This window comes from Ovis aries, chromosome X (assembly GCF_016772045.2).
Source record: "Ovis aries strain OAR_USU_Benz2616 breed Rambouillet chromosome X, ARS-UI_Ramb_v3.0, whole genome shotgun sequence".
NCBI classification, from domain to species: Eukaryota; Metazoa; Chordata; class Mammalia; order Artiodactyla; family Bovidae; genus Ovis; species Ovis aries.
This window is the reverse complement of record NC_056080.1, coordinates 98,674,484-98,699,152: the sequence shown is the minus strand read 5'-3', so window position 1 is coordinate 98,699,152 and position 24,669 is coordinate 98,674,484. Positions and strand designations below refer to the sequence as shown.

Sequence of the window (24,669 nt, the reverse complement as noted above, 5' to 3'; positions counted from 1 at the left end):
TGGTCTGGGGGATGAGCATCCCGGGTCAAGGACTAGTCAGCAGTGAGTGGGGCTGGAGTGAAGCAAGGTTGGGGCAAGGTCAGGAAAAAACAACCACTAGAAGCTTTTCAACAAGGAGTGACAGTGTTTAATGCACATCCTCAAATGATCACTGTGGCTGTCTTGGGGTGAAGAATTAGAAAAGTGAAAGGTGGAAGTACTGAGTTCTGAAGCTGTGGTCCTGCAGAGAAATGATGGGGGTTTGCAGGAGAGTGAGCAGGGCTGAGGTGGTGACAAAGGACAGAGGTGACCAAGAAAAGGATGGGACTGGAATGTGTTTTGACGCTCTGTGTGTCAAGATTTCTGATGGTTTTCTCCAACGTCTCCAATGGGTTTCCTTCTCACTTACAGGAGGAATCCACAGCCTAAGCATGGCCGAGGAGGCTTTCTGTGCCATGGCCCCATCTCTCCTCTCCCCTCCTCTCCGGCCATGCTGGCCTCCTCACCCTTCTGTAAACAGGTTGGGTGTGATCCCATCTTTTGTATTAGATGTTCCCCCAGATATCAGGCAAGCAGGTATTGACATGCTTCCACCACTACCCGGGGTTCTGATCAAATGTCACCTCATCAGAAAATTTTTTCGTGAACATCCTAGATAAATGAGACACTTCCTATTCCCTGGCTGATTAATTTCTCTTTATAGTACTTACTGACACCTGACAAGTCCATATACTATAGGCAAACATAAAACATGTTACGTATTTATTATTCCCCGAAGGCAGGGATTTGGTCTGTTTTGTTCACTATGGAACCAAATTCCCAGAATGGTGCCTGGCATTATAGTAAGTGTTTAATAAATATCTGTTAAATTAATATGGTTGAAACAGAGAATGGGAGAAGCAAAGAACGGCTCCAGGCTTTGGGGTCTGAATGATGGTGCTATTGCAGATTTTTCAGAATGTGGACTGGGACTCCTTTGCTATGAGCCTGAAGCTAGAGTCCTGAACTGCTTCATCTATTGCAGGTTTGGAGAAGTCCTCGATCCCTCCGGGCCCATGGAAGCCTGAGAAAGTCCAGAATCCTAGAGGGCTGAGCTCCCTTTCTCTTCCCATAGGAAGAAACTAGTGACCAGCCAAGCTTTCTCTCAGTGCCAAAGTCCCATCGGTTGGATCCCAGCCCCAGCACTGATGCTGGAGACGCTACTACTCTGTGTGTGGTTTCCGGGCAAACAATTGGCTGCCCACTTTAAGAGACAATATCGCTAAGCACTTTTTTTTTAATGCAAAAAGAAAGAAATAAAAAAAGAACTACCTATTTTCCTCATTCCTGCAGGTGCCCAACCCGATTGACTTGTTGGAGTACATTTTCTGCATTCTTAATAGATAGCTAGCAGGAAATGCTTCGTATAGGCTCAGCTAGAGGGGTAGAAAGTTAGCGAGGGGAGGGCACAAGATCGCCAGGCCCTGCTCGGACCAGTACTGAGCTGCTCTAAAGCAGGCCAGGCAGCTCTAGCCAGCAAAACACACCTTCGACCGGCCATAGCATCTTGCTGTGTCTCCGCCGCCGATGGTCGAGAATTAAGGTGAGAGAAGGTAGGAACTCTGGGGGAGGCAGGAGGGATGGGAATTCAACTGAGAAGGAACTGGGGCTGGAGGGGGGTGGTAGTGGTAGGGGGCATCACACGCTTTGCTTAAGGAGATGCCTTCCGGTGCCCTTGGGGCTTTGTTCCAAGTGATCACTGTGACAACCTCTCAGACTCCCCATCCCAAGCCCAGGGGTGCTGGGTACCATTTCTCAGAAGGGTGGTAAGCGTGTGCAGGTAGGCATCCTGGTAGAATGGAGGCCAAACTATTGCTCTTTTCCTCTTGGCCCAAAATATTTGGGCCGAAAACCAGGCTTTATTTCGATGCCTACTTGGTGTCTTAAATTTCTGAGCGCTGGGGAATATTGTAATTACACTATTTGAACTGCACACCTGGCAAAGCTTGGCCAAGGCCAAGGGTTTTGTCTGCAAGAGGCTTTTGCTACAAAGCCAGGCGCCAATACAGCAGCATCTTGGCCAGGAAAGTCCTACCCTCGGTTCCAGCTTTGCAGCACCTCCTTCTAAGCCAGACCCACCCCACCACTTCACTTCCTGAGGAGAGACTCTTCAAGGAGGGTTCGTGTGGGGATGAAACCGCTCAAGTCACTCCAGAGGTCCAGTGGGAGGCGATTCTGTAAAGGATTAAACCAGGTAACAGCTCACAGATGTGAATAGCCCTCAAATACAGACCCTCATCCCCTGAGGTCTGACTACAGCCAGGGAACTGCTCATGAGATGTGATCCAGAGATGTACTCCAGGGCTTTCCTTTAGAGTATGTGTCCATGTGTTTGGCAAGGAAAAGAGGGGCATGCGTAGGACTTAAGATTTATTGAGGATCCGCAGTTGTGTGAGGTCTGAGCTCCTCAAGTGAGGGGGACCGAGACGGTATTTTCTGATCTGCTCTGTTTCTATGGAACTAGCATATGGTCTTTGCCCAGGGAGGCTAGGAGCATGTTTCACGGCATTGATGTCTCAGGGGTCTGGCCAGCTGCTTCTCATGGCTTCAGGGAGACTTAGCAAGGAGAGATGGCAGGCTGGGTCATACCTCAGCCAGTGGCACCGGCCACTGGCAAGAGGGTAAGAGGGCAAGACACACAAAGGTGCTAAGCTGCCCTTGCAGGTGAAGGCTTCCAGGAGACACCATGAGAATGTGCAGACAGACCGTCTGCCGGCCTGACTGGGAGCCAGAGGACTGGATCAGGATGAGGGTCCCATGGAGGGGAAGGGGCTGTTCACCCTGACAGGTAGAAAGGGATGGTGAGAAAAGGCCAGACACCGAAGCCAGGGAGACTTGGGTTCAAACCTCAGCTCTGCCACCACCTAGCTGCATGGCCTGGGCCCTTGATTTCCTCTTTCTCTAAGCCCAGATTTGCTCATCTTTAAAATGGGGATAATAGTACCTAGTCTGAGGGTTATAAAGATTGGAGAAAATATATTTGGAGCCTCTGGGACAGAATAGGTCTTCTGTGAACTGCAGCTTTAGCAAAAAGGCTTCGTCCATGCTTATCATTACTTGGTCATTCATAATACCATCGCTTTATTAGTCATTTGATTTGCTATTTTTTGGAAATATATTTGATAGATAACATTGTGTAGATTTAACATGTACAACATGTTAATGTGATGAATTTATATATTGTCATACAATTACCATCATGGCCATAATTAACACCTCTATCATGATGCATCATTACCCTTTCTTTTCATTGGTTCAAATAATTAAATTCTAGTCTTTTAGCAAGTTTGATGATTAGAAGGCAGTATTGTCTAGATTCACTGCACTGTGTGGTAGATTTCTAGGGCTTGTTCACTGCTTGTTACACATTTATTCCCTTTAACAACATTGGTTCTGTCCCCCCTGCCCCTGGGAATGACCATTTTATTCTGTAGTTTGGCTCTTGAAAATTCCACAGATAAGTGAGATTATACTTTGAGATGCCATAATGTGCTCAAGGACTACACCTTTGCTTTATTGCTCGAAGTCCCAAGTATCTGAAGATATCATGTGCTTTTTCACTGAGGAATAATTTGCCTTCAGTGAAACTTGCAGACCTGAACTGGACAATTTGATGAGTTTTGACACATCTGCATCCATATGTAACCCTCAGCCTCTTCAAGATGTAAGACATTTCCAGCACCCCTGTGAGTCCACTCTCACTCTTTTCCAAGCTCTACCTCAAGGCAACTGCTGTCCTGATTTTTATCACCATAGATTATTTGTGCCTGTTTCATGTAAGTGAAGTCATACAATATGCAGTCTTTCGTGTCTGGCTTTTGTCACTCAGGTTAATGTTTTTGTGATTCATCTATGCTGTTGGGTGGATGTCGTTTGTGCCTTTTTATGGCTGAAGAACATTCCATTGTATGAAAATGTCACAGTTCGTTTATTTGTTCTCCTGGTGATGGACATTTGGGCTGTTTTCACTTTTATAAACAAAGCCACTACGAACACTCATGTAGAAGTCTTTGCGCACACATCTGTTTTCGTTTCTCTTGGTTATGTGCCTAGAAGTGGGATTGCTGGGTCTTATGGTAAGCGAACGCTTAGCTTTAGAAGACACCGCTGGACGGTTTTTCAACGTGGTGGCTCCCATGTGTTTTTGAAATAAGAATACAGTGGATTCATTTTTTTTAGGGTGGTGCCTGGTGATGCTTAACATGTCTATCACCCAGGGGGAAACAGACTGACGTGCTCAATCAAAGGCTTCTAGAGACAGCAGAATCCAGCTGTGACTGGGGCTAAGATTCTGAAAGGAGCACTTTTAAATAAGGGTCCTCTGCTTATTCCAGACTCCCTCCTAATGTTCCCATGATAATTGACTGACACTTCTGGCAGAAAAATAAAATAAGCTGGAGAATTCATATACTCCAACCTCTTCATTTTACCCTAGAGGAATCTGAAGGCCAGAGAGGCCCTGTGATTTCCCCAAAGGCACACACCCAGTCAAGGGCAAGCCCAGGTCCTCTGAGCCCTAATTGGTGTGATTTCCTTGCATTGTGCTTTCTCTGCACGAAATGGCATTTCATCACTCAGCCATTGTTTACTTAGTGTTAGGTGCTAGAGATAAAGAAATGAATAAGAAATGGCCCCCATCCTCCTGGATCTCGGAGACTAGACCAGGAGACAGACCAGGAGACGGGCCATTCAACTCTAGTCATTTGCATTATATGCATCAGAATGACTAGAATGTCTTTAGCCAGAACTCTGGGCAAGTTGGATTGGATGGCCAGAGGTGACGAAGCACCCAGAACTATTATTTCCCTGGTAAAGAAAAGCCATGGCTTCTCTCTGCAGTGCCGTCTGCGTGCCTGATCCCTGCCTAGGTGCAAAAAAGGACAGCCTCTGCCCTCAGGGAGCTCACAGGTAGGACCCATTGAGGCCAAGTTGAAGGCAATTCAGCAAATGACTGTTGGAGCATTTGCTCAATATTGAGCAGGCACCGCTCTAGGCGCACAGGAAGCCTGGTGAACAGAGTGCTCTTTCCCAACAGATATCAGTGTGAAAAATGTTAGCTGCATTGGGTGCCGAGTGTCTGTCTGGGGATTCCCTGGTGGCCTGGTAATTAGGATTCCGGGCTTTCACTGCCATGGTCCGAGTTCATTGCCCTCACTGGGCAACTGAGATCCTGCAAGCCACACTGTGCAGCCAAAAAAATAAAAATAAAACAATATGCACCTGGATTTAAAGCTCTGACATTTTCTAAGTGACTCTGGGCAGAGTATGTCTGTCTGGAGGCCTTGATTGTAATTGCTAATTCTAAGATGGGGTAGGGGTGAGTACAGGACCCCATCCCACACGAATCACCATGTCAGGGGGAGCAGGAGAATTTGGTATGTTTGGTGCTTCTGCAGAGAAGTGGGCAAGGTGGAAATCAAGGCTTGCTAGGGAAACAAATTGTCAGTATCCACTGATTGCTTAGTCAAGGTCTACTGGAGGACTCGTGCCCTTGTTCAGGGGAATCTAGTGGGAGGCAGGCACTTCCCCAGCTGGCAATACTGCAGTCTTTGGCTTCAGTGTCCTTTTTCTCCCCCCCCCCCTTTTTTTTTCATTTCCTGATGCTCTTCTAATCACGTTCCCAGGCACTCTTTTGCATTTATAAGAGAGGACCCCTTCAGCACTTTATCTTTTTTTCCTGAAGACTGCTCAGCAGCTGCGCAGCTCCTGGGAGCCCCAGTGAGAGAACCTGAACCTTAGGCACAAACTGCTTGTCCTCAAGGAAGCCACTTCTGCCAACTTAGCCAAACCGCTTGGAAAAAGAGCGCCAGTAACATTTTGCGTTTGCTTTGCAGCTCTCCCCTGAGTCACCATGGAAGACGTGACGAAGACCACCGTCCACACACAGAGCCCTATTAAAACTGAATGGAATTCCCGCTGTGTCCTTTTCACCTATTTCCAAGGGGACATTAGCAGTGTGGTGGATGAACACTTCTCCAGAGCTCTGGGCAATGTCAAGAGCCCCCAGGGACAGAACCCTTCCAGCCCGAGCGGAGATGTGCTGCTGAGGAATGGTGAGCATGTTGGGAGGGAGGGGCTGGAATTCCCTATCAGGCTATCATCAAAGAACAGTTCTGATGTTCTGAGACGTGTGTATATTTGCTAAAGGCACATCATTCTGTTCCGTGAGAAGCCACACCCCTTTCTCAGAAGTTTCGGCTTGAAAATGGACACTGTTTAAGGAATTCCCTAGTTGGCTAGTGGTTAAGACTCCACGCTTCCACAGCAGGGGGCACAGGTTCCATCCCTGGTTGGGGAACTAAGATTCCACAAGCCACATGGCGTGGGCAAAAAAAAAGGAAAAAAAACGCACTTTAATCAAATTAATATACGGATTTCATTGTGTCCTCAATTAGGTTAAATGCTAGGTTCACACTCAGTATGCGATGAGAGCACCATTATTATTGTTACTACCTTGGTCTGACAGGGCAAGAACACCAAAGGAGTTGGGCATGTGTCCCCTGTAGAAACACCCAGGCTTCTCTCAGTTAATAGTGGGTGGAGTGGGGCCAGAGGGAGGTGGATAAAATGATTGTCTCTCCGCATCCGTCTCCCTACCCTTAACAGTGTCTATTGCACACACTATTGGGTGATTTTTTTTTTAAAGCATTGTCTCATCTCAAAACACTTACTTCAAGAGCACAATGCCAAAAGGTGCCGAGCTTATGCGTTGAATGCCCTGCTCCCGTTGGAGGATGGACATGCCTCCCAGGAGGGGGCCTCTGCCTGTGGGTAAAGAGCTCACTGGTTTTCAGAAGCCATCACTCTGACTGGCTAGCCTCTGGGTCTGGATAGGGAATTGGTGTATTAGCCTCTCTAGCCTTTCAGATTTGCTTCTCTCCTAGAAATAACTTTTCCAGTCAGGTGAGATGGTTTTCTCAGAGACTCTTTGGAGTTCAGGAAACATGTGGAAGGGGAGCATAGTAGGAGCAGGTACTAAAGCTAACACTGGGGACCAGGGGCTGGGTGGAGAGCATGGAGGTGCTGTCTAAGGGTGTGCTGAGTACTTCAGAGCAGCTGCAGGAATGGCTGCTCTTGAGTCATTTGGGGAATTGATGCGTGGGTAAAAGCCCATCCATGCGGTCAATGGGATTCAGAGGCTCTATCTGGCTCCTAGGAAGGGTCAAAATCCCAGGCTCTTCATGCATAGCTAAGTCTGTCCACTTTGGCGATTTGACTCTGAGTTAATTCTAAACACATTGCCTTGAATATATGACAATCGTTTCTTTGTCAGCACCAGCAATTCGTCATCCCTCATTTTCTCTCTCCTTGCCTCGTAAACCCAACCTGAGATATAACCAATTCTTGGTTGCTTATTGTCCCATTTCTTGGTTTCATTTCGCAGCCAGACTCCTAAGAGGTGTCCATGCATGCTCTTTCCTCTTCCTCTTCTGCTCTCTCAGATCTGCTCCCCTCAGGCTGTCATCCTCATCACTCTTTGAAACACTGTTATCCAGGCTCGTGGGAGACTTCCACTTTCCAAAGCAAATGGTCTTTCTCTGTCCTCGTCTTAGCTGACTCATCAGCAGCATTTGCTGCAGTCGATTGCTCCCGCCTCTTGGAAGTAACCTCCTTCACTTGGATTCCATAATATCATACTCATGGTTTTCCACCTCTCTCCCTGGTTACCCCTCCTTCTCAGTCTCCTTTGCTGAATGTCCTCTTCTCTTCAAGGCTTCATCTCTTAAACATTTGAGGGCCCTAGGACTTTGATCTCAATTTCTCTCTCTACATTCATGCCCTGGGGGATCTATTCTAGTCTCTTTGTCTTAAATACCATCTACATAAACACCACCTATGGGCTGATGAAATATCATATCTTTACCCAGACTGGATTTCAGATTTATCTACACAGCTGCCTAGTTGATATCTTCACTTCACATAGCTAATAGGAATCTAAACCAAACAGGTCCCAAGCTAAATTTTCTTTTTAAGATTTTTTTTGATGTGGACCAAAAGTCTATTGAATTTGTTAACAGTATTGCTTCTGTTTATGTTTTGGTTTTTTGACTGAGAAGCATGTGGGATCTGAGCTCCCCTTCCAGGGATCAAACCCACACTCCCTGCACTGGAAGGCTAAGTGTTAACCACCAGACCAGCAGGGATGTCCCCCAAGCTGAACTCTTGATCTTCCCCTCACCCTGCTCTGTCCATAGTCTCAATGAATGGCAGCTGCATCCTTCCAATTAATTGCAGTCATCTTTAACTCCTCTCTTTATCTCATACCCCACATCCAACCCTTTGAACAATTCTGTAAGTTCTACCTTCAAAGTTTGTCTGAGCTCTGAACATGTTTCTCCACCTCCACTCCTGTCCCCTTAGTCTGAAAAGCCATCCTCTCCCCACAGGATTTTTGCCTCCTCATCAGTCTCTCTGCTGCTTCTGTTGCTCCCCTTCAGTCTGTTCTCAAAGTAGCAATCAGAAAGTTGTACCATATCACTTCTCTGTTCAAAATCCTCCAGTAACTTCTCATCTTGCTGCTGCTAAGTCACTTCAGTCGTGTCCAACTCTGTGCGACCCCATAGATGGCAGCCCATGAGGCTCCCCTGTCCCTGGGATTCTCCAGGCAAGAACACTGGAGTGGGTTGCCATTTCCTTCTCCAATGCGTGAAAGTGAAGCCACTCAGTTGTGTCCAACTCTTAGCGACCCCATGGACTGCAGCCCACCAGGTTCCTCCATCCATGGGATTTTCCAGGCAAGAGGGCTGGAGTTGGCTGCCATTGCCTTCTCCACTTCTCATCTTACTCGGAGTCAAATCCAAGGCCTTACAGGGGGCCCTCACTTGCCTGAGCCCCTGTCAGCTTTCTGATCTCATCATCCTCTCACTCCAGCATAGCCTCCTTGCTCTTCATAGCGTGTGGCAGGTACAGTACTGCCTCAGGCCTTTTGCACTTCCTCTCTCCCCTCTTCCTGAAATGCTCTTTCCCAGGTAACTGCGAGACTTCCCCTTTATTGAAATCTCTGTTAGAATGTCGTCTTTCAGACTGGCCTTCCTGAACAGTCTATTTAAAACATAGAAGTCTCCACCCTGTCACTGTCTTACCCTGTTTTATTTCTCTTAGCATGCGTCACCATGGGGCATATTGTGTATTTTACGGGTTTCTTATCTCTTCCTACCCCCTAGATGCTGTCGGTCTGTTAAGTGCTGTTTTCCAAGTACCCACCCTAATGTCCAACACATGGAAAGTACTCAATAAATATTTAGGGAATGAATGACATTGTGATTTGGATCACAGGGTGCTGATGTCTGTCGTTGATGGGGTTACTGGAGAGACAGGATCATTTGGTATATGGCTTTAGACCCAGGCACCCTGGGGCTGGTCAGCTTTTCTGCTGTTTAACCATGTGACCTCAGGGCACATCACTTCATCTCTCTGGGCCTCTGTTTCCTCATCTGTAAAACTGAGTATCATTGAACTAAAGGAGGAATCGTGAGATTACTCATGTCAAGTGGCACATAGCAAGTGCCATGGAGGTGGTAGTTAATTTTTGGGGTGTGTGAGGGCTCGAGGCAGGTTTTTTGAATGTCTACAGTGGATGTGAGGGCCCGCCTTCAAACCAGCAGGACCCTCCCCTCAGCTTCCAAGTTGTCCACTGGCTTCTGCTGGGTGGCCGCTGCCCTGTTTCTTAACTCTCCTGACTTCACTTTGTATTCTATGAAGCCCCTGCCCACCAAGGAAGCTTGGACGTGGTCTTGTATCTGGCCCAAGATAGCCTTCTCTGGCCAAACAGAGGCGGCTTTCTTCTCTGCCTACCTTCTGTGTTGTCACATTTTCCGTGTGATGGTCTCACAGATCCCCCGACTGTGAAGAAATCTCCCTCACAGCATGTGTTGTGGGTTAGGCCGGTGTTTGTCCAGCTGACTGAACAAATGAAGGAGAAAGCCTCTTTTCTTCAAGGCCTCTCTTACACAGTTAGGAGTCAAATTTCTCATAAGCTCTGTTGCCTCTGGGGAGGGTCCCCTGAAAGAAGACGTGTCCCCAGTGGTTCTCACTGGAGGTGTTCTATGAACTGCACGCAGCTTCGAAAATGGTGGGAAATCCATAAAGTGGCTCTTCGTCCGACACTTAGCATCCTCTCAGCCCCTGCAGGCCTGCCCCAGGCTGCCTGGCCTCAGCGAGGCCCCAGCTAAGCTGAGAACAGGCTCCCATTCATGGGCTCCCATGGCGGGCTCACCCACATTTTAAGGGTACTCTGACAGGCCCATGTGGCTAGGAAATGCCATTGAATTTCCTGGCTGCTTTTTTCAAATCCAAGTTGGTTTTTTTATTTACTTAGGTATAATTTATACTGGCCCTACTGGTAGAAAAGAAAACACAGGCTGAAAGTATCTGAATTGTTTCCCTTTTGAAAGGACACTGGCCATTTCAGAGTAGGTAACTCGGAGAAGCTTCATAAATTACCATTTCTGGGGGCTTGTCTTGGTGCACAACCCACCCTGTATTCTTCCTGTCCCAGCCATGAGCCCAGCCCCAGGGCTGGCTCCCTTCCCTCAAGGGCTGCTGAGAGAAGGTATTCGCACAACCTGAGCCCTCCGAGGTCTCTCATAGCCAGTCTCCTTCCCTCCCCTCCTCCAGAATCCAATGGGGTTGGGGAAGAAATGCTGGGTTTCTTTCTTTCTTTTTATTTTTTCAATTTTAAAAATTGAAGTATAGTTGATTTACAGTGTTGAGTTAGTTTCAGATGTACAGCAAAATGATTCAGTTATATGTAAGTATATAATATGTATCTATTCTTTTTCAGATTCTTTTCCCTTCCAGATTCTTCCAAGATACTGAATATAGTTCCTTGTGAGAGTGTATCTGTTAATCCCAAACTCATAATTTATATTCCCTCTTTCCCCTTTGGTAACTATAAATTTGTTTTCTGTGCCTGCGAGTCTGTGTTTTATAAATAAGCTCTTTTTAGGTTCCACCTATAAGCAATATTATAATGATATTTGTCTTTCTCTGTCTGGCTTCCTTCACTCAGTAGGACAATCTCTAGGTCGTCCACACTGTTGCCCATTAGCACTCTCACTAATAGTGTTTCTAATGGCCAACATTTATTGAGTGCTTCCTATGTTCCAGGCCCTTTCCCAGGGGCTGGCACATGAATTATTTTAGTGAATCTTCACAGTAACCTTTTGGTTAACTCTCACCGTGCTCATTTCCTGATAAGGAAAATGAAGCTCAGAGAATCAAGTGATTTGTTCAAGATCCCACAGCTCATAAGAGCAGCTGTTCATAACCAGATCATTTGATTCTAGATACTGAGCTCATACTGGGTTTTCCAGGTAGCTCGGTGGGAAAGAATCCACCTGCCAATGCAGGAGATCTGGGTTCGGTCCCTAGGTCAGGTAGATCCCTTGGAGGGGGAAATGTCAACCCACTCCAGTATTCTTACCTGGAAAATCCCACAAACGGGAGCCTGGCGAGCTACATACAGCCTATAGGGTAGCAAAAAAGTCGGACATAATTGAACATGCATGCACAGAGCTCTTAGCCATTTTCAAAATACAAGCACATGTTTTGTATTTTATCTCCATTTTCAGTTGGGAAAGGGAAACTGGCTAATCAGCAAAGGACCTAGACAGGTGGTTGTGAAGGAGGGGGTGAGACTGAGTAGGAAAGTCTCCCCCCTACACACACATGGGGTGCCCTGAAACAGAGCTGTCCCCCACAAGCTGTCTCTCTGTCCTAGTGTTATTTCAACCTCAGCTAATACAAATAATATTTCTTTGTTTCTGGAGTGAATACATCAGAGACAAGTGCCACCAGCCAAAATGGCAGAGAGGGGAGTGTCAGCGTGTGCACATCGGTCAGGCCAAAGTTGGGAACTTCATGCGGCAAGATATGTGTGTGTGTTCAGAGGGTTCTCGGCTTCGACTCCATTGTAAAGCAGCATTTATATTAAAGGTGGAGATGGAACAAAGAAGGAAGGAAGGAAAGATTAGATGGAAGGCAACCAGGCAATTATGCACTGGCCTTTCACAGCTGTGACTCAGGTTCATTGAGTCAAGTGGGTTCTTAAGTTTTTACTTTAAAACTAATTCTTCTAATTACAAAGATACTGTGTTAAGTTTTGAAACTTTACAAAACACAGAGAAGCATTCAGGACACAAAACCACATGCACATCTAGGCGCCCATACTAAGTTTTACAACCTAACGTCACTTGGAGTTTTAACAGGTAATAAACCATACATATCTTTACTGCCATTTCATGTTCTACTAAGACATCATTTTATGCCTCAAGAGTATCCTTTTCGATAGGTGTTTCAAATCTGTTAAAATTTTTGGACATTTAGATTGTTGCCAGTCTTTCACTATATGTAAATATCACATTGAATATCCTTGCAGCTCAACTTTTACAAGCATCATTGATTATATTCTTAAAATATATTGTTGTGGGTAGAATGACTATATCAAAAAGTCCATTCAGATTTCAGGGTTTTGATATCTGCTGATAAATTGCTGCCAGAAATGTTAGGCCCGTTGTGCTCACCTGCCACCTTTCCAGCTGCAGGAGTGGGTGCATCCTCAAGATAATAGGAGGCAGAGCCGGCCAAGCGTGAAGCTGAGACTCAGCCAGCTCTCCACCTGCTAGTTCTGTGGCCTTAGGCGAGTTACATTAACCACTTTGAGTCTCTATTTTCTCATCTGGACGGTTGTGAAGCTCTCCTGAGATGCATCCAGAATGCTAGACAAAGAGCCTGGCCCATAGTAAGTGCTTAGTAAACAAAAGCTCCTCTAGATTGACAATCTTTCCTGCCCACCTTTGATGGATTATTTTTGGGAATTGACACACGGAGCAAAGGCTTCTGAAATCTCTGTTAATTTTTATTTTATTTATTTGGCTGCACCAGGTCTTAGTTGATGCACTGATCTTCAATCTTTGTTGCAACAGGCAAGATCTTTAGTTGTGGCATGTGGGATCTAGTTCCCTGACCAGGGATGGAACCCTGGACCCCTGCATTGGGAACGCGGGTCTTAGCCATTGGACCACCAGGGAAGCCCCAGAAATCTCTCTTTTATAGCCAGTATCTACTCCATCCTCCATATCAGCCCTGAAGCACCGCTGCTTCCCAGGCTCCTTGGCTCTGGCCTTTCCTCCCCTCCCTTCTGTGATGACTGAGGGCAAAGAGACTCCTCAGGCCCCCCGCATTATCATTTGGCTTTTTTTCCTGGTTGATCCTGTAGAGTGTCGCAAGCCAGGAGAGAAACCCGTGAATGTGAGCCTACGCTGCGTTTCTAAACCAAAATAATAATTAATAATATTAACCACAGCAGCAGCTCTCACTTCTTGAGTGCCTATAAGGTCCTGGGCACCATGCTAAACCTTTTACATGGATTGTCCCCTTCCATCCATGGGAGGAGACATGCTCGCTGTCATTGGCTGTTAAGGGGAAGCCTCTCTGAGGGGTTGACATTGAAGTTGGTGTGTCCAGAAGCCAGCCTGGAACAGGGTGTCAGGGCCACCATGCAAGGACAGAGTGTAGGGAGGATCCTCTGGGGTAGAAGCAAACTCCTTGAGGCCTAGAGGTGCTTTCTAGAAGGTTCTGGGGCTCTCAGAAGCATCTATGGTGGTCATGGGTGATGTCTCTGGGTTTGCTTAACAGGTGGGAGAGTAGCTTGACATTTTCATCCTAAAGGGATAAGGAGGAAATGGGGACTTGTGCTCTCTGAACAGGACCTGGTCTTAGAACCAGGGGCTTCGTGAATGCTAGAGGCATGGATGGAACTAAGAGGCAGGGGCTAGATGCTCACAATAGGGGTCCAGGGGTTGGAAGCCTTTTGTATTCCTACTGAAAGAAAGATCCAGCCTGGGGGGGAGGGGAGGAGCAAAATAGGGGAAGGGGATTAAGACATACGAACTACTATGGACAGAAGTTATAAGGATGTAATGTATAGTTCAGAGACTATAGTTAATATTTTAGAATAACTATAAATGGAGTATAATCTCTAAAAATATTGAGTTACTCTGTTGTATACCTGAAACTAAAATAATATTGTAAGCCAATTATATTTCAATTTTAAAAAAGACTAAAGCTGCATCTACTTTAAGACATAAGATATGGAGTGGTTAATATTTCATAAACACTGCCTAGTATAGACTCACATCTGAAGGAAAAAAATAGAATATGAAAAACCTAGCCTTCCCTAAATGTCCCCAAAGTGTTCCTTGCTTGCTCTCCATTCATTAGTGTAGGCTGGGGTTTGAGAAGGCAGTGGAATCTTGCCTGGGGTTCTAAGAGGGGGAACTCGGGTAAGGAAGTGTCACCAGGGCCACTTATTTGCACCAGTCACCATGAGCCAGTCCAGTGGTTCTCCGACTAGATGGGTGTGGTTACTGGAGCAGTTTGTCCAAGAAGCCTGAGAAAGAGACCACCAAAGTCCAGGGTGTCCACTCCATGGGACACCACACCCAAGCCTGCCCTGGAAAGGTGACTTTTCTGGGCTCCCCAAGGCCTACAATTGGGTTACTGTGAATTCAGGATTGGGACTCTCTGTGTCTTCCCACATACTCCCATCCAAACTGTGCTCTGGTGCACTCAGTGACCAAGTGGGACCTTGGACAGGCACATCCACCCACTCCCCTTAACCTTTCAGTCAGACAATTCTGGAAGGGAAGCAGTTAAAGAAAATATTCAAAACAAGCTGGGGCCCTGCTTTCCACATTTCAAGCCTTCCAAACCTTGGTCCTATGTATGAGATCTGGAAGGCCAGTTCAGATGGAAACTGCCCAGTTGTCAGAGGCTAAACATTGTTTCTCATTTGTGCTTAGGACATGCAGTACCCTCATTCAATATGAAGCAGGAACAGTGATTAGCCTAAGTCAGCTTAATCATTCTATTTGTGCTACACAGTGGCCCTGAATTGCTGCTACCCCACATAGATACTGCCTCGAATTGCTACTACCCAGCAGATATCAGTTTTCAAAAGTAGCAGTCATCCTCAGGAACAAATCTTGCTAATTGTTTCATTGCCCTTGACCTCACTAAAAGAAGCCAACCTTCGACCGTCTCCTGAACAATGTAAAAAGTTGAGCAGAATATCTGCCATGTAGGGTAGGGCTTGTTTTGCCCTTACCATCTATATTACGTGAAAAGCTGTGCTGGTGGGTAAGATACTCCAGCATCACTGGGCAGACCTATCAGAAAAGATCCAGGCAAACTGAACATTCATGAGCGCTGGGTGAGGTGCACGAGGAAGGGAAGGGGGCCAGACGGCCTCTCCAGCCCTCCAGTCTCCCTTTGTCTTCACACCCATGCCCCCTTCATTATCTTGGATAGATGGGAATCTCTAGGCTTTAAGGACCATCTGCCAGGGCTCTCTCCCACCTCCCCTCTTCCCTGAGTGGGTGTTGAGAATGGGGAAAACATCCGATCATGTCAAGCTGCCCAAGACTCTTTGAGAACTCCAATTCAGCTGCTGTTAGAGGCACAATTTGAATAGTGTCTCTGAGACCACAGGAGACTCCATCCCCATTAGCTAGTCCACAAGAATTTTACAAGAAGAACCTGAGTCACCACTTGACCTTGAACATTTTGCTTTTATAGAAAGAAGTCCAAGAAACTGGGCTTCCCTGGTGGCTCAGATGGTAAAGAATCAGACTTGCAATGTGTGAAACCTGGGTTTGATCCCTGGGTTGGGAAGATCCCCTGGAGGAGGGCATGGCAACCCACTCCAGTATTCTTGCCTGGAGAATCCCCATGGACAGAGGAGCCTGGTGGGCCACAGTCCATAGGGTCACAAAGAGTCAGACATGACTGAGCCCACGAAGCAACCACTTTCCTACCCATCATTGACCCCCTCCAGCTCCGATCTCTACTTGGCTAATCTGCTTTGCTAACTTGGTCCAGTCTCTTAACATCCCCATGGCCCAGACTGTTCTTGAAAATGAAGTTTCATCCCCAGACTTGTATGATACTGGCAACCAGTGTTTGGAATACATTGAAGAGGAAAGGCTTCACAAAACTGTATGAAGGGTTCTTCTCTTCAGTGTATTCAAAACATCAGCTATAAAATAAAAGTCAAACAATGGCAACAAACAACATAAATCACCTTTAATCAAGTAATTCTACTTCTGGAAAAGTTTCCTTGAGGGGCTAGTTGGATGAGTATATAAAGATGTATATATGAAGATGCTTATCCCAATGTTGTTCATTGAAAAAATGGAATAACTGAGCTGCCCAAGTATTGTGTTTGTTAGTCATGTTACTGCCTTCTGACGGCATGCCATGCAGTGATTTGAAAAGCTGGTGTTGGTTCTATTTGTTGCTATAGCAGGATGTTTGTGATATTTTAATAACATGAGAACAACTGGAAAAACAATGTGTACATATATAGAAACATCCTGGAAATAAGTACACCTAAAGATAGACACTGATAGTCTCTGATATTATGCTTAGAGTGATTTTTTTAAACTTCTCTACATTTTTCTCATTTAAAAATACATTATATTAACCATACATAGTAGGTGTGTGCATTCTCAGTTGCTCAGTCATGTCTGACTCTTTGCAAGCCTTTGGACTGTAAGTCCATGGGATTTTTCAGGCAAGAATACTGGAGTGGGCTGCCATTTCCTCCTTCAGGGCACTTCCCAACCCAGAGATCTATCGAACTGGCATCTCCTGAATCTCCTGCATTGGCAGATGGAATCTTTACAACTGAGCCACCTGGGAAGCCCCTGTGTTAACCATAAAAAAAGCTAATTCCATTTTGAAAACAATAAACAAACCTGTCTTCTAAATCTTTCCTTCCCAGATAGTGACATGCCTCCAAATCAGTGGCGTTTCTCTGCTCCGTGGACAAAGCCACAGCCGGAAGTACCTTTTGCAAATGGCGCCGCCAGCTGCAGCTTGAATGGATCTGGTCTCATGCCTATGGATCAGTACCCACTGTCCCTGACTGGGGGCCCCTCCGTTCAACCTGGCGAGCTGTGGCATTTCTCCTCCCTCGCCAGCCCCAGCTTCCCAGAGCCTGGCTACCCTCATGCTTTTTCCACTGGGCACTTGGTTCCGGAGCCCCAGGCTGAGGGGAAGTATGAGCCCCTCCTAAGTCTCCTCCAGCCAGAGAGATGCCTAACCCATCCTCAAGAATCTGCCTCGTGGGAGGATGGCAACTCTGCCCAGATGGCCGGAAGCACAGGATTGCTCTTCAACCTGCCTCCCAGCTCAGCCCACTGTAAGGAAATGCCTCCAAGTACGGTTGGAGGGTTGCTTCTGATTGGTTGTGGTTGAGAGTGAGTTAGCATGAGATGGGATGGGAAGACTAATTGCTGCCTCTCCAGCTGTGGGGCTCCTGAGGGACAAAACATCTATCTTCACTAGGCTGTATCGATAGTCACTGTTTAATGACTACAGGGTTGCATAGATAGCCAGCCAGATGCAGTTGGCCCAGAATATTCACCCGGGTCTGCTGACTCGGACTTAGCTTAGAAAAATGATGGGCCGCTGCCTAAAATCTTAGGGTCTTGCATTCACCTCACTGTGAACTGCCAGATAACCCATGTGTAAAACAGAGCTCAGTGATACACCTATAGGCTCAAAACTATCCTCCAAACAGGTTGGCAACTTGCAATAATGCCAGACTCCTGGGTAGAAACAAGGGCCGTCTATACCAACCATCTGCTCCACATATTAAAATTCAAAGAAACAGTGGAGGCCACCCCCTTGTTGCGTGGAGACCGTCATGGTGCCTGGCTGTCTGGGGCTTTTGCTCCCTGACCCCTACTCCTCATCCAAGCGAAAACCTCCTTAATGCTCATTCACTGTTTTATTCCATTTACTCACTCACCCGACATATTTAATTAGCACCTACCAGATGCAAAATCTTGCCTGGAGAATCCCAGGGATGGGGGAGCCTGGTGGGCTGCTGTCTCTGGGGTTGCACAGAGTCGGACACAACTAAAGCGACTTAGCAGCAGCAGCAGCAGCAGCAGCAGATGCAAAATACTCATCGAGAAAAAAGACTCCCTTCTTTGTAAAAGGATGGGAAAGAACTGGCCTGAAGTTTACTTTGACCAAAAAAAACAAGTGACTCTCCTGCAAGATTTTCCCTTCACATGAAATATTGGTAATAATAGATGCTTCATAGTTTCTTGGGGCTCCATCTTTGGCTTTCTGCACCTTGGATGAGTTTTCTTTTACAGCTCCCTGGTCTGTGCCTGAAAGAAATTGCCAGAAGCTGCTTTTACTTCTGAACTAAGTATATTTATGTTACACCGAGGTCTAAAGTCAGATGCTGTGTTCCATCCTAATGTCAAAAACAAATTTTCTGTTAAAATACCACTCCATCATGTGCAGAGTTTGATTAGCAATGTACTTAAAGAGTAAATCATAAAAATGTCAAGCTTGGGAAACCTATGAGCATTCCCACCCTTGTCCTCTTTTTCAGAAATCTGTTCCTGCTGGATTCAGAGGGGAAAATGAGGCCAACTGTGTGTATATGCTTGTGCGCACACAGTGGAACCCTGTCTTGATGGATGGTTAGAATACAGCTCAAATCATCGCGTCCCAAACAAAACAAGCCCATGCAGTTCAAATGAAATTTAGCAAAGATTTAACAAGCATCTAGTATATGCCAGGCACATCATAGCAAAACCACAATGCCAGCATTATCATAGTCCCGAAAGTTCTAGATCCATTCTCAAACAAATATTCATCACCAAAGTCTCAACTGTTGCCAACTCTTTACACTCTCCAACTAATGCTGATATCCAATGGATGAATCAGTGGCTGACAGTCCAGGATCTGTTGAAGAAGTCAGCAACCTTTGATCAGAAACACTGCCCATAATATGGGAACAAAACCCTAAGGGCATACAAAACAGAAGTGTCTCTTTTTGTAGCATCTGATAAAAGAAAACACGTCAAATGTCAAAATTGAGGAGCACATGATTTAGGGTTCCTTGGGGGGCTACTGTGCACTTTCTAACCCAGTCCCTGATTTCATTCCCAATCATATTTTCTTCTTTTCTAGTTAAGAAAATCTATTTCCCCCCTGATGGTGGACCTGCCGGTGCCAGCTTTGCAGTTGAAAGTGAGTGTCTGCTTCTGTCTTTGATATCTTGTCTCCGCATCCTGAAAACAAACTTCTAGCAGAAAAACCAGGATCTCCAGCAACTGAATGACTCTCATTTCTGTTATTTAGTGTTTTTACCCTTTGAATTGGCTGCCTTTAAGTCTCAAAGAGCCCATGCACTTAGTATCTTGTAAAATGGTTTGCCCATTTTCTAATTTGGCTGTGAAAGCAATTTTATTAAGTTCTTTTATCTGAGCTGGATTTAGTGAGGTAACCAAGGTGATGCAGGAAAATGAACAAATTCATGAAGGTTAGCCTGCTCTTTCCCAGATGTTCAGTTTTCAGCCTAGAACATAGGGCCACCCCAGGACTCTGCAGTCAGAAAATGCCACCTGATACCAAAGGCTAGGACTCTGGGCCCCACATTCAATTTGAAAGTGGTGTTAGTAAGAACCGCCCAATGAGGGTGATCTCTGATTGGACATGAGGACCTTCATGGCTCAGGGTTGAATCCACCTTCATTAGTTACTAGCTTCAGGAACTTTAACCACATTTCTTCATCTCTCCATACCTCAGTAGCTTTATAAAAGGAGGATTAAAATAATGCCCACCTCATCAGATTTCTGATAAGGATTAATTCACATATATGTATTGACATGTAAATTCTAATGGAAATGAGACTCTAGTAAGTCAGCACATGGTAAGGCAGCAAAAAGTGCCTTTAGGGAGGGCATCCATGTGCCTTCAGCTGTTCTCACTGTGTGTCTGAGAGGCATCAAGGGAAGAGCTGCCACCGCAGCCTCGGATCTCTGGCACTTTACAGTTTGCTGTGGAGTGGGGGTGAGCAAAATATATAGACCTCCCTAAAATGTCCACTCCTTGAGGGCCAAGACTTTGAGAGGTGTACTAACCCATCCTGGCACCTGTGGCAGTGCCTGGCATGAGGTCAGAACATATGTGTCTAATGAATGAGTGAGCAGATGCCGGAAACAATAAAAGAACATCAAAAAAGGAAATGGTAAAAATCTACCTATTGATAGAGTATAAATTAAATTTTTTTGATGCCGTTGAGTGAAACAAGCAAGTCACAAATCACCCCCTGTGAGGAACTGGTTGTGCCCAAGTGACAAGATAGATTAAGGGCTGATCCAAGAGCCTTAGCAGTTTTATCAGGCTCCATGGAAGTCTTCCTGAAGGGATGAGCTCTGCTCACCTTCTAATGTATGAAATCAGGATTATCAAGTCTCCTAAGTACTTGTTAGCTTATACATTTAAAAAATTGTAAGCCTTAGAATTACCAAAAGCCTGATGCTTTCAATTGCTCATAGGCCCAAATTAACAGCAACACCATGTATCGGTGGTGGTGAGCTCAGTCCCCACAATGATCTTATGATTCATGTATGAAGACATCTTAGGTGCCTTACATGAGGCATGCAGTAAGTAGAGGTTGGATGAGTGAAGAAATGAATATAGCCATTTTATAGATGAGTAAACTGAGTCTCAAACAGGTGAAAGGACTTGGCTTAAGATCATACAGCAAGTGGCAGGGGTACAATTATTTCTTTGCTCTCACAGTGTCATAATCATCAACATCATAAATTACATTAAACATAAATCATCAAAAAAAATTCCAACTTAAACCAAGTGTATAGCAGTGAAGACTAGCAACCGGTATGATTGCTTCACTGTATATGGGCTCACTGTCCATCTGTGAACCAGGACAGTATCCTGAGTAAGATGAGGGGTCACAGAAACTTGGAAAGCATGCAAAGGAGCAGTATTACCCTGAGAAGGGGCCATGTGGAGAATAGTTGACAGGAAGTGTGGAATGGGTACCTGGCTATGCCAACAGCCCCCTGTTGGCTATTCTGCCACTGTGGCTCTGGGCAGAGGGAGGCAGCAGGACATGGAGAGTGGGAAGGGGGTGACTTTCTAGGTGAAAAAAGGACCAGGAACACCCCTCAAAGCCCACATTCTTAAGAGAGCACAGCGCCCATTTCCCCATCTTGCCTGATGCTGAAAACCAGAGGGGAGCTTGTGAAACCCAGATTCTGCACCATCACTTCCTGGTTGAGTAGTTTTGGCATGGAACTCATTAGCCTCTTTATAAGTTTGAGTCTTGATATATTTTATATTAACCTGATTTGGGATTTTTGTTTTGTTTTGGCCATGCCAAGTGGCTTGCGGGATCTTAGTTCCCCAACCAGGGATTGAACCTGGGCCCTTGCAGTGAAAATGCTGAGTCTAACCATGGGGCCACCAGGGAGTTCTCATATATTGACCTTATTTTGAAGTGAGCTGGATGAAACTGTCAGGAAAGATTTTGGTAGTCTGAAAGATTTCCTCTGTTAGGCCCCAGATAAATATTTGTTGAAGGAAGGCAATTCCCTCCTGCCCCTCCAATATGGTCTAGTCCTCTCGAGTGGGTACCACACACCCACATGAGGCAGAGACCATGTGGAGAGAAGAGCAATCTGCTGGAAGCATAGTTGGAGGGACCTTTCTGGAGGGACTCCCCAAAACTGGTGCCAAAATATTTAGTGAATTTGATTTTTTTTAATCTGCAGAAACAGACAGTGGTTCACTGTACATTCCTTCAATCTCTACAGAAAATATTGCCAGACATGGTACACTTACACACATATATATATATACAATGGTGTAGAAAACTCTTGGTCCCTGCTCCCACAGTTATTAGTCTAGTTGGGAAGGTAGACTCCACCAAAAAAAAAAAAGGACAAAATAAAATGTTTGCAAGTTACGGTAAGTCTGAAGGAAACATACCAAGTGTTGAAACAGAGCAAAACAGAGGTCAGCTTTGGATAAAGGGGGTCTAGGGTGGCTTCTATGATGAAGTGATATGTGAGCAGGGACCCAAATAGACTGAGGGATGCCGGGAGCTTTAGGATGAGCTGGGATGGAGATGGGGGAGGCTGCCCTGCCCAGACCAGAAGTGAGTGAGGACTAGGAGAAACACGAGTGTGGGCAGAGTGAGCCCTGGAAAGGTCAACTGGGGCCGGGCGACAGAGCACCTTGCGGATCATGGTGGGAGGTTGATTTTCTCTTCTAAGTGACTCAGTGAGGTATGGCAGGGTTTGAAGTGTGATCCAATTTGCATTTAATAAGGCCACGGAACTATTGTGCAGAGGATGCATTGGAGAAAGAACTAGTTAGGAGGCCAGAAGCACAAGATGGTGGCCCGAATCAGATGGCAATTGTGGACGGTGGATGAAGTGAATGTGTTTGAGATCTATTAATATGTGGGGTGTTTAGGTTTTCATTTGCCTGCATGAGCAACTCTGTGGATGCTGGTACATGTGTGGAAATGAGGCAGATTGTAGGAGAACACAGCTCGGCCTTGGCCACATTCACTCTAGGTGATGATAAGACATGCAAGCGGATGGCCCTCTCCAACAGTTGTATGTAAGTATGGAGTTCAGAAGCGGGGGAGAGCCTGAGTAAACTTTTGAGATTGTTTGGTATGAAAACGACACTACAAGCCACTGAAAGATCACCCAGGCAGAGAAAAGGACAGAGGACAGAGTCCTGGAGTGTGCCAATATTTAGAAGTTGGGGGATATGAGAACCAAGCAGACAATACAGAGAAGGAACAGCCCCTGGGTGGGAGAAGAGCCAGAGAGTGAGGTGTTACAGGAACTCAAAGAGGAGAAAATTTCCAAACACAGAGAGTGATTACCGGTGTCAAACGCTTCCAAGAGATCAAATGAGAGAAGGCCAGAGAAATTTCTGTTGGATGTGGCATCAGAGATTTTGATAATGTAGTTAAGAGCAGTTTTCGTTAATAGTATGTGGACGAAAGCTGGATGGGGTAGGTTGAAGAGAGAATGGCAGCTGAGAAAGTGGACACAGTAAATGGCAGTACCTTCTTGCAGAAGCTTAGCCTTGAGGGAGGTGAATAAAAGTAAGGTAGTAGCTACAGAGATTAGTGGGGCGGAGAGGGTCTTTTATTTCTTTATTTTTTAAAGAAGGCAAATATTAGAGCCTATTCAGAAAAGTAATTAGCTTCCGCCCCACTGCAAAACAAAAAACAAACAAACAAAAAAAAACAAAAAAAAACAACCCCTCAGGTGACCAGAAAGAAAAAATAAAAATAGAGCCTATACAGAGATGAAGAGATGGATGACAAGACAATGACAATAACTTCATGGCTGGAGACAACTGCAAAGATGTGGGGAAGCATTGGCATTTGCTAGGAGGAGGGGGCATTCTACCATTGAAAGCAGACAAAAGATGGGGAGTAAGGACACAGATGCCACTAGATTTGCAGGCTTGTTTGTGGGGAGTTGGAAACATACTAATCAAATGATTTTGAATCAGCTATAAAGGCTGACATCATGAGTTTAAGTGGAAACAGTTGGCTGACTTGTGTGATTTTTTTTTTTTTTTCCACCAGGGCTGTTGGGTTAATGTAACGCACAGAGAAGCCAAACTCTGGCTCATCCAGGGTTGAGAGTTTGACAAGTGAGCCTGATGAATGAGGGCCCATAGCATGGGATCGTGCTATGTAAGCTGCTCAAAGAAGGAAATGGAGGCAGATGGAAGGTGCTGGGTAGTAGAGGTTGATGGATTGGAGGATGAGAGTATATAAAAATGTGGTGATAAGACTGCTTAAGCCAATGACATCGGGAGATGGTGGTTTGAAATTGAGATGGTAGGGGTGCCACCTGTGTACGTGATGACAAGGTCTAGTGTGTGGCCACGGCGAATGGCTGACTGAGGCACTGTGAACCAAAGGTCATTAGAAGGTGCAGAGAATGGCAAGAACCACAGAAATGAGGTAAAAGAAGAACCCATAGCTCGCTACACCATGGGTGCTGTTTTTATCCTCATTCACAGATGGGAACATGGAGTTTTAGGGAGGTTAAGTAACTTGCCCAGAGTCAAGGTAAGTGCCAGGGTCAGTTTTCTGTCCTTGGTCTTACCGAATAAGCTAGCTGCAGTGTGACCACACGCTAATTCTATTCTACTCCATATAAGAACACTACCTCTTTAACAAGTATTACTGAGCCTATCTGTGCCAGGCACTGTTCTAAGGTCTTTGCATGTGTTTAACTCATGTAGGCAATGGGTATCATTAGTATTCCCATTTACCAGATGGGGAAAGGGGGGCTCAGATAGGCTAGGTAACTTGCCTGAGGTCACACAGCTGGGAGTGGTGAGGTCAAGACTCAAATCTGGGTTCCTTGGGCACCAAGCCAGCTGCTATCTCATCAAGCATATTCTATTTTTCAGGAAGCCAGTCTCCAGAGAGAAGAAGAGATCTGTTCTTTTATTGAACATGGGTTTAAAGAAGAGAATTCCTTTTTCCAAACCTGCTTCTGGTTTTCTGCTGTGAATCCAGAGGGTCTGGAGACATCACCGTCCTTTCTTCTTGTTGCCACCAAAGAGCACTGGGTTCAAAGCAAGTTTCTGTTCTCTCTGAAATTCTATACTTTTTCTTGGCACCTATGCCCTGCAGCATGTTTTTTGTTTTTTTTTTTAAACTTGTTAAGTGAATCTTGAGCATATAAGATGGTTAAAAGAGCTGTTTAGTGGTGGGGAGCAAACCTGTAGATTGTTCCCAATAAAATGACAAATTTCACCCTC

The 24,669-nt window shown here is 45.6% G+C and overlaps 1 protein-coding gene across 2 annotated transcripts; it reads left to right on the top strand.

Moving 5' to 3' along the window:
* The first annotated feature begins 1,426 nt into the window (after positions 1 to 1,426).
* On the top strand, positions 1,427 to 24,669 carry VGLL1 (vestigial like family member 1). 2 transcript variants are annotated; one of them, XM_012107264.5, is made up of 5 exons: positions 1,427 to 1,571; positions 5,853 to 6,071; positions 16,805 to 17,224; positions 19,021 to 19,080; positions 24,316 to 24,669. In XM_012107264.5, the coding sequence occupies exons 2-5, from the start codon at positions 5,870 to 5,872 to the stop codon at positions 24,357 to 24,359; spliced, it is 726 nt and encodes a 241-aa protein (XP_011962654.2). In that variant the 5' UTR covers positions 1,427 to 1,571; positions 5,853 to 5,869; the 3' UTR covers positions 24,360 to 24,669. The 2 variants fall into 2 exon arrangements, with proteins under 2 accessions (XP_011962654.2, XP_060264253.1); XM_060408270.1 differs by having other exon boundaries at positions 1,427 to 1,561; positions 19,021 to 24,669.

Bases quoted from the DNA above. Each gene is read 5' to 3' on its own strand.
- VGLL1 (XM_060408270.1), top strand. From the start codon at position 5,870: ATGGAAGACGTGACGAAGACCACCGTCCACACACAGAGCCCTATTAAA. The intron at 6,072-16,804 runs GTGAGCATGTTG...TTTCCTTCCCAG, and splicing joins AGATGTGCTGCTGAGGAATG to ATAGTGACATGCCTCCAAAT. The intron at 17,225-19,020 runs GTAAGGAAATGC...CTTCTTTTCTAG, and splicing joins GCCTCCCAGCTCAGCCCACT to TTAAGAAAATCTATTTCCCC.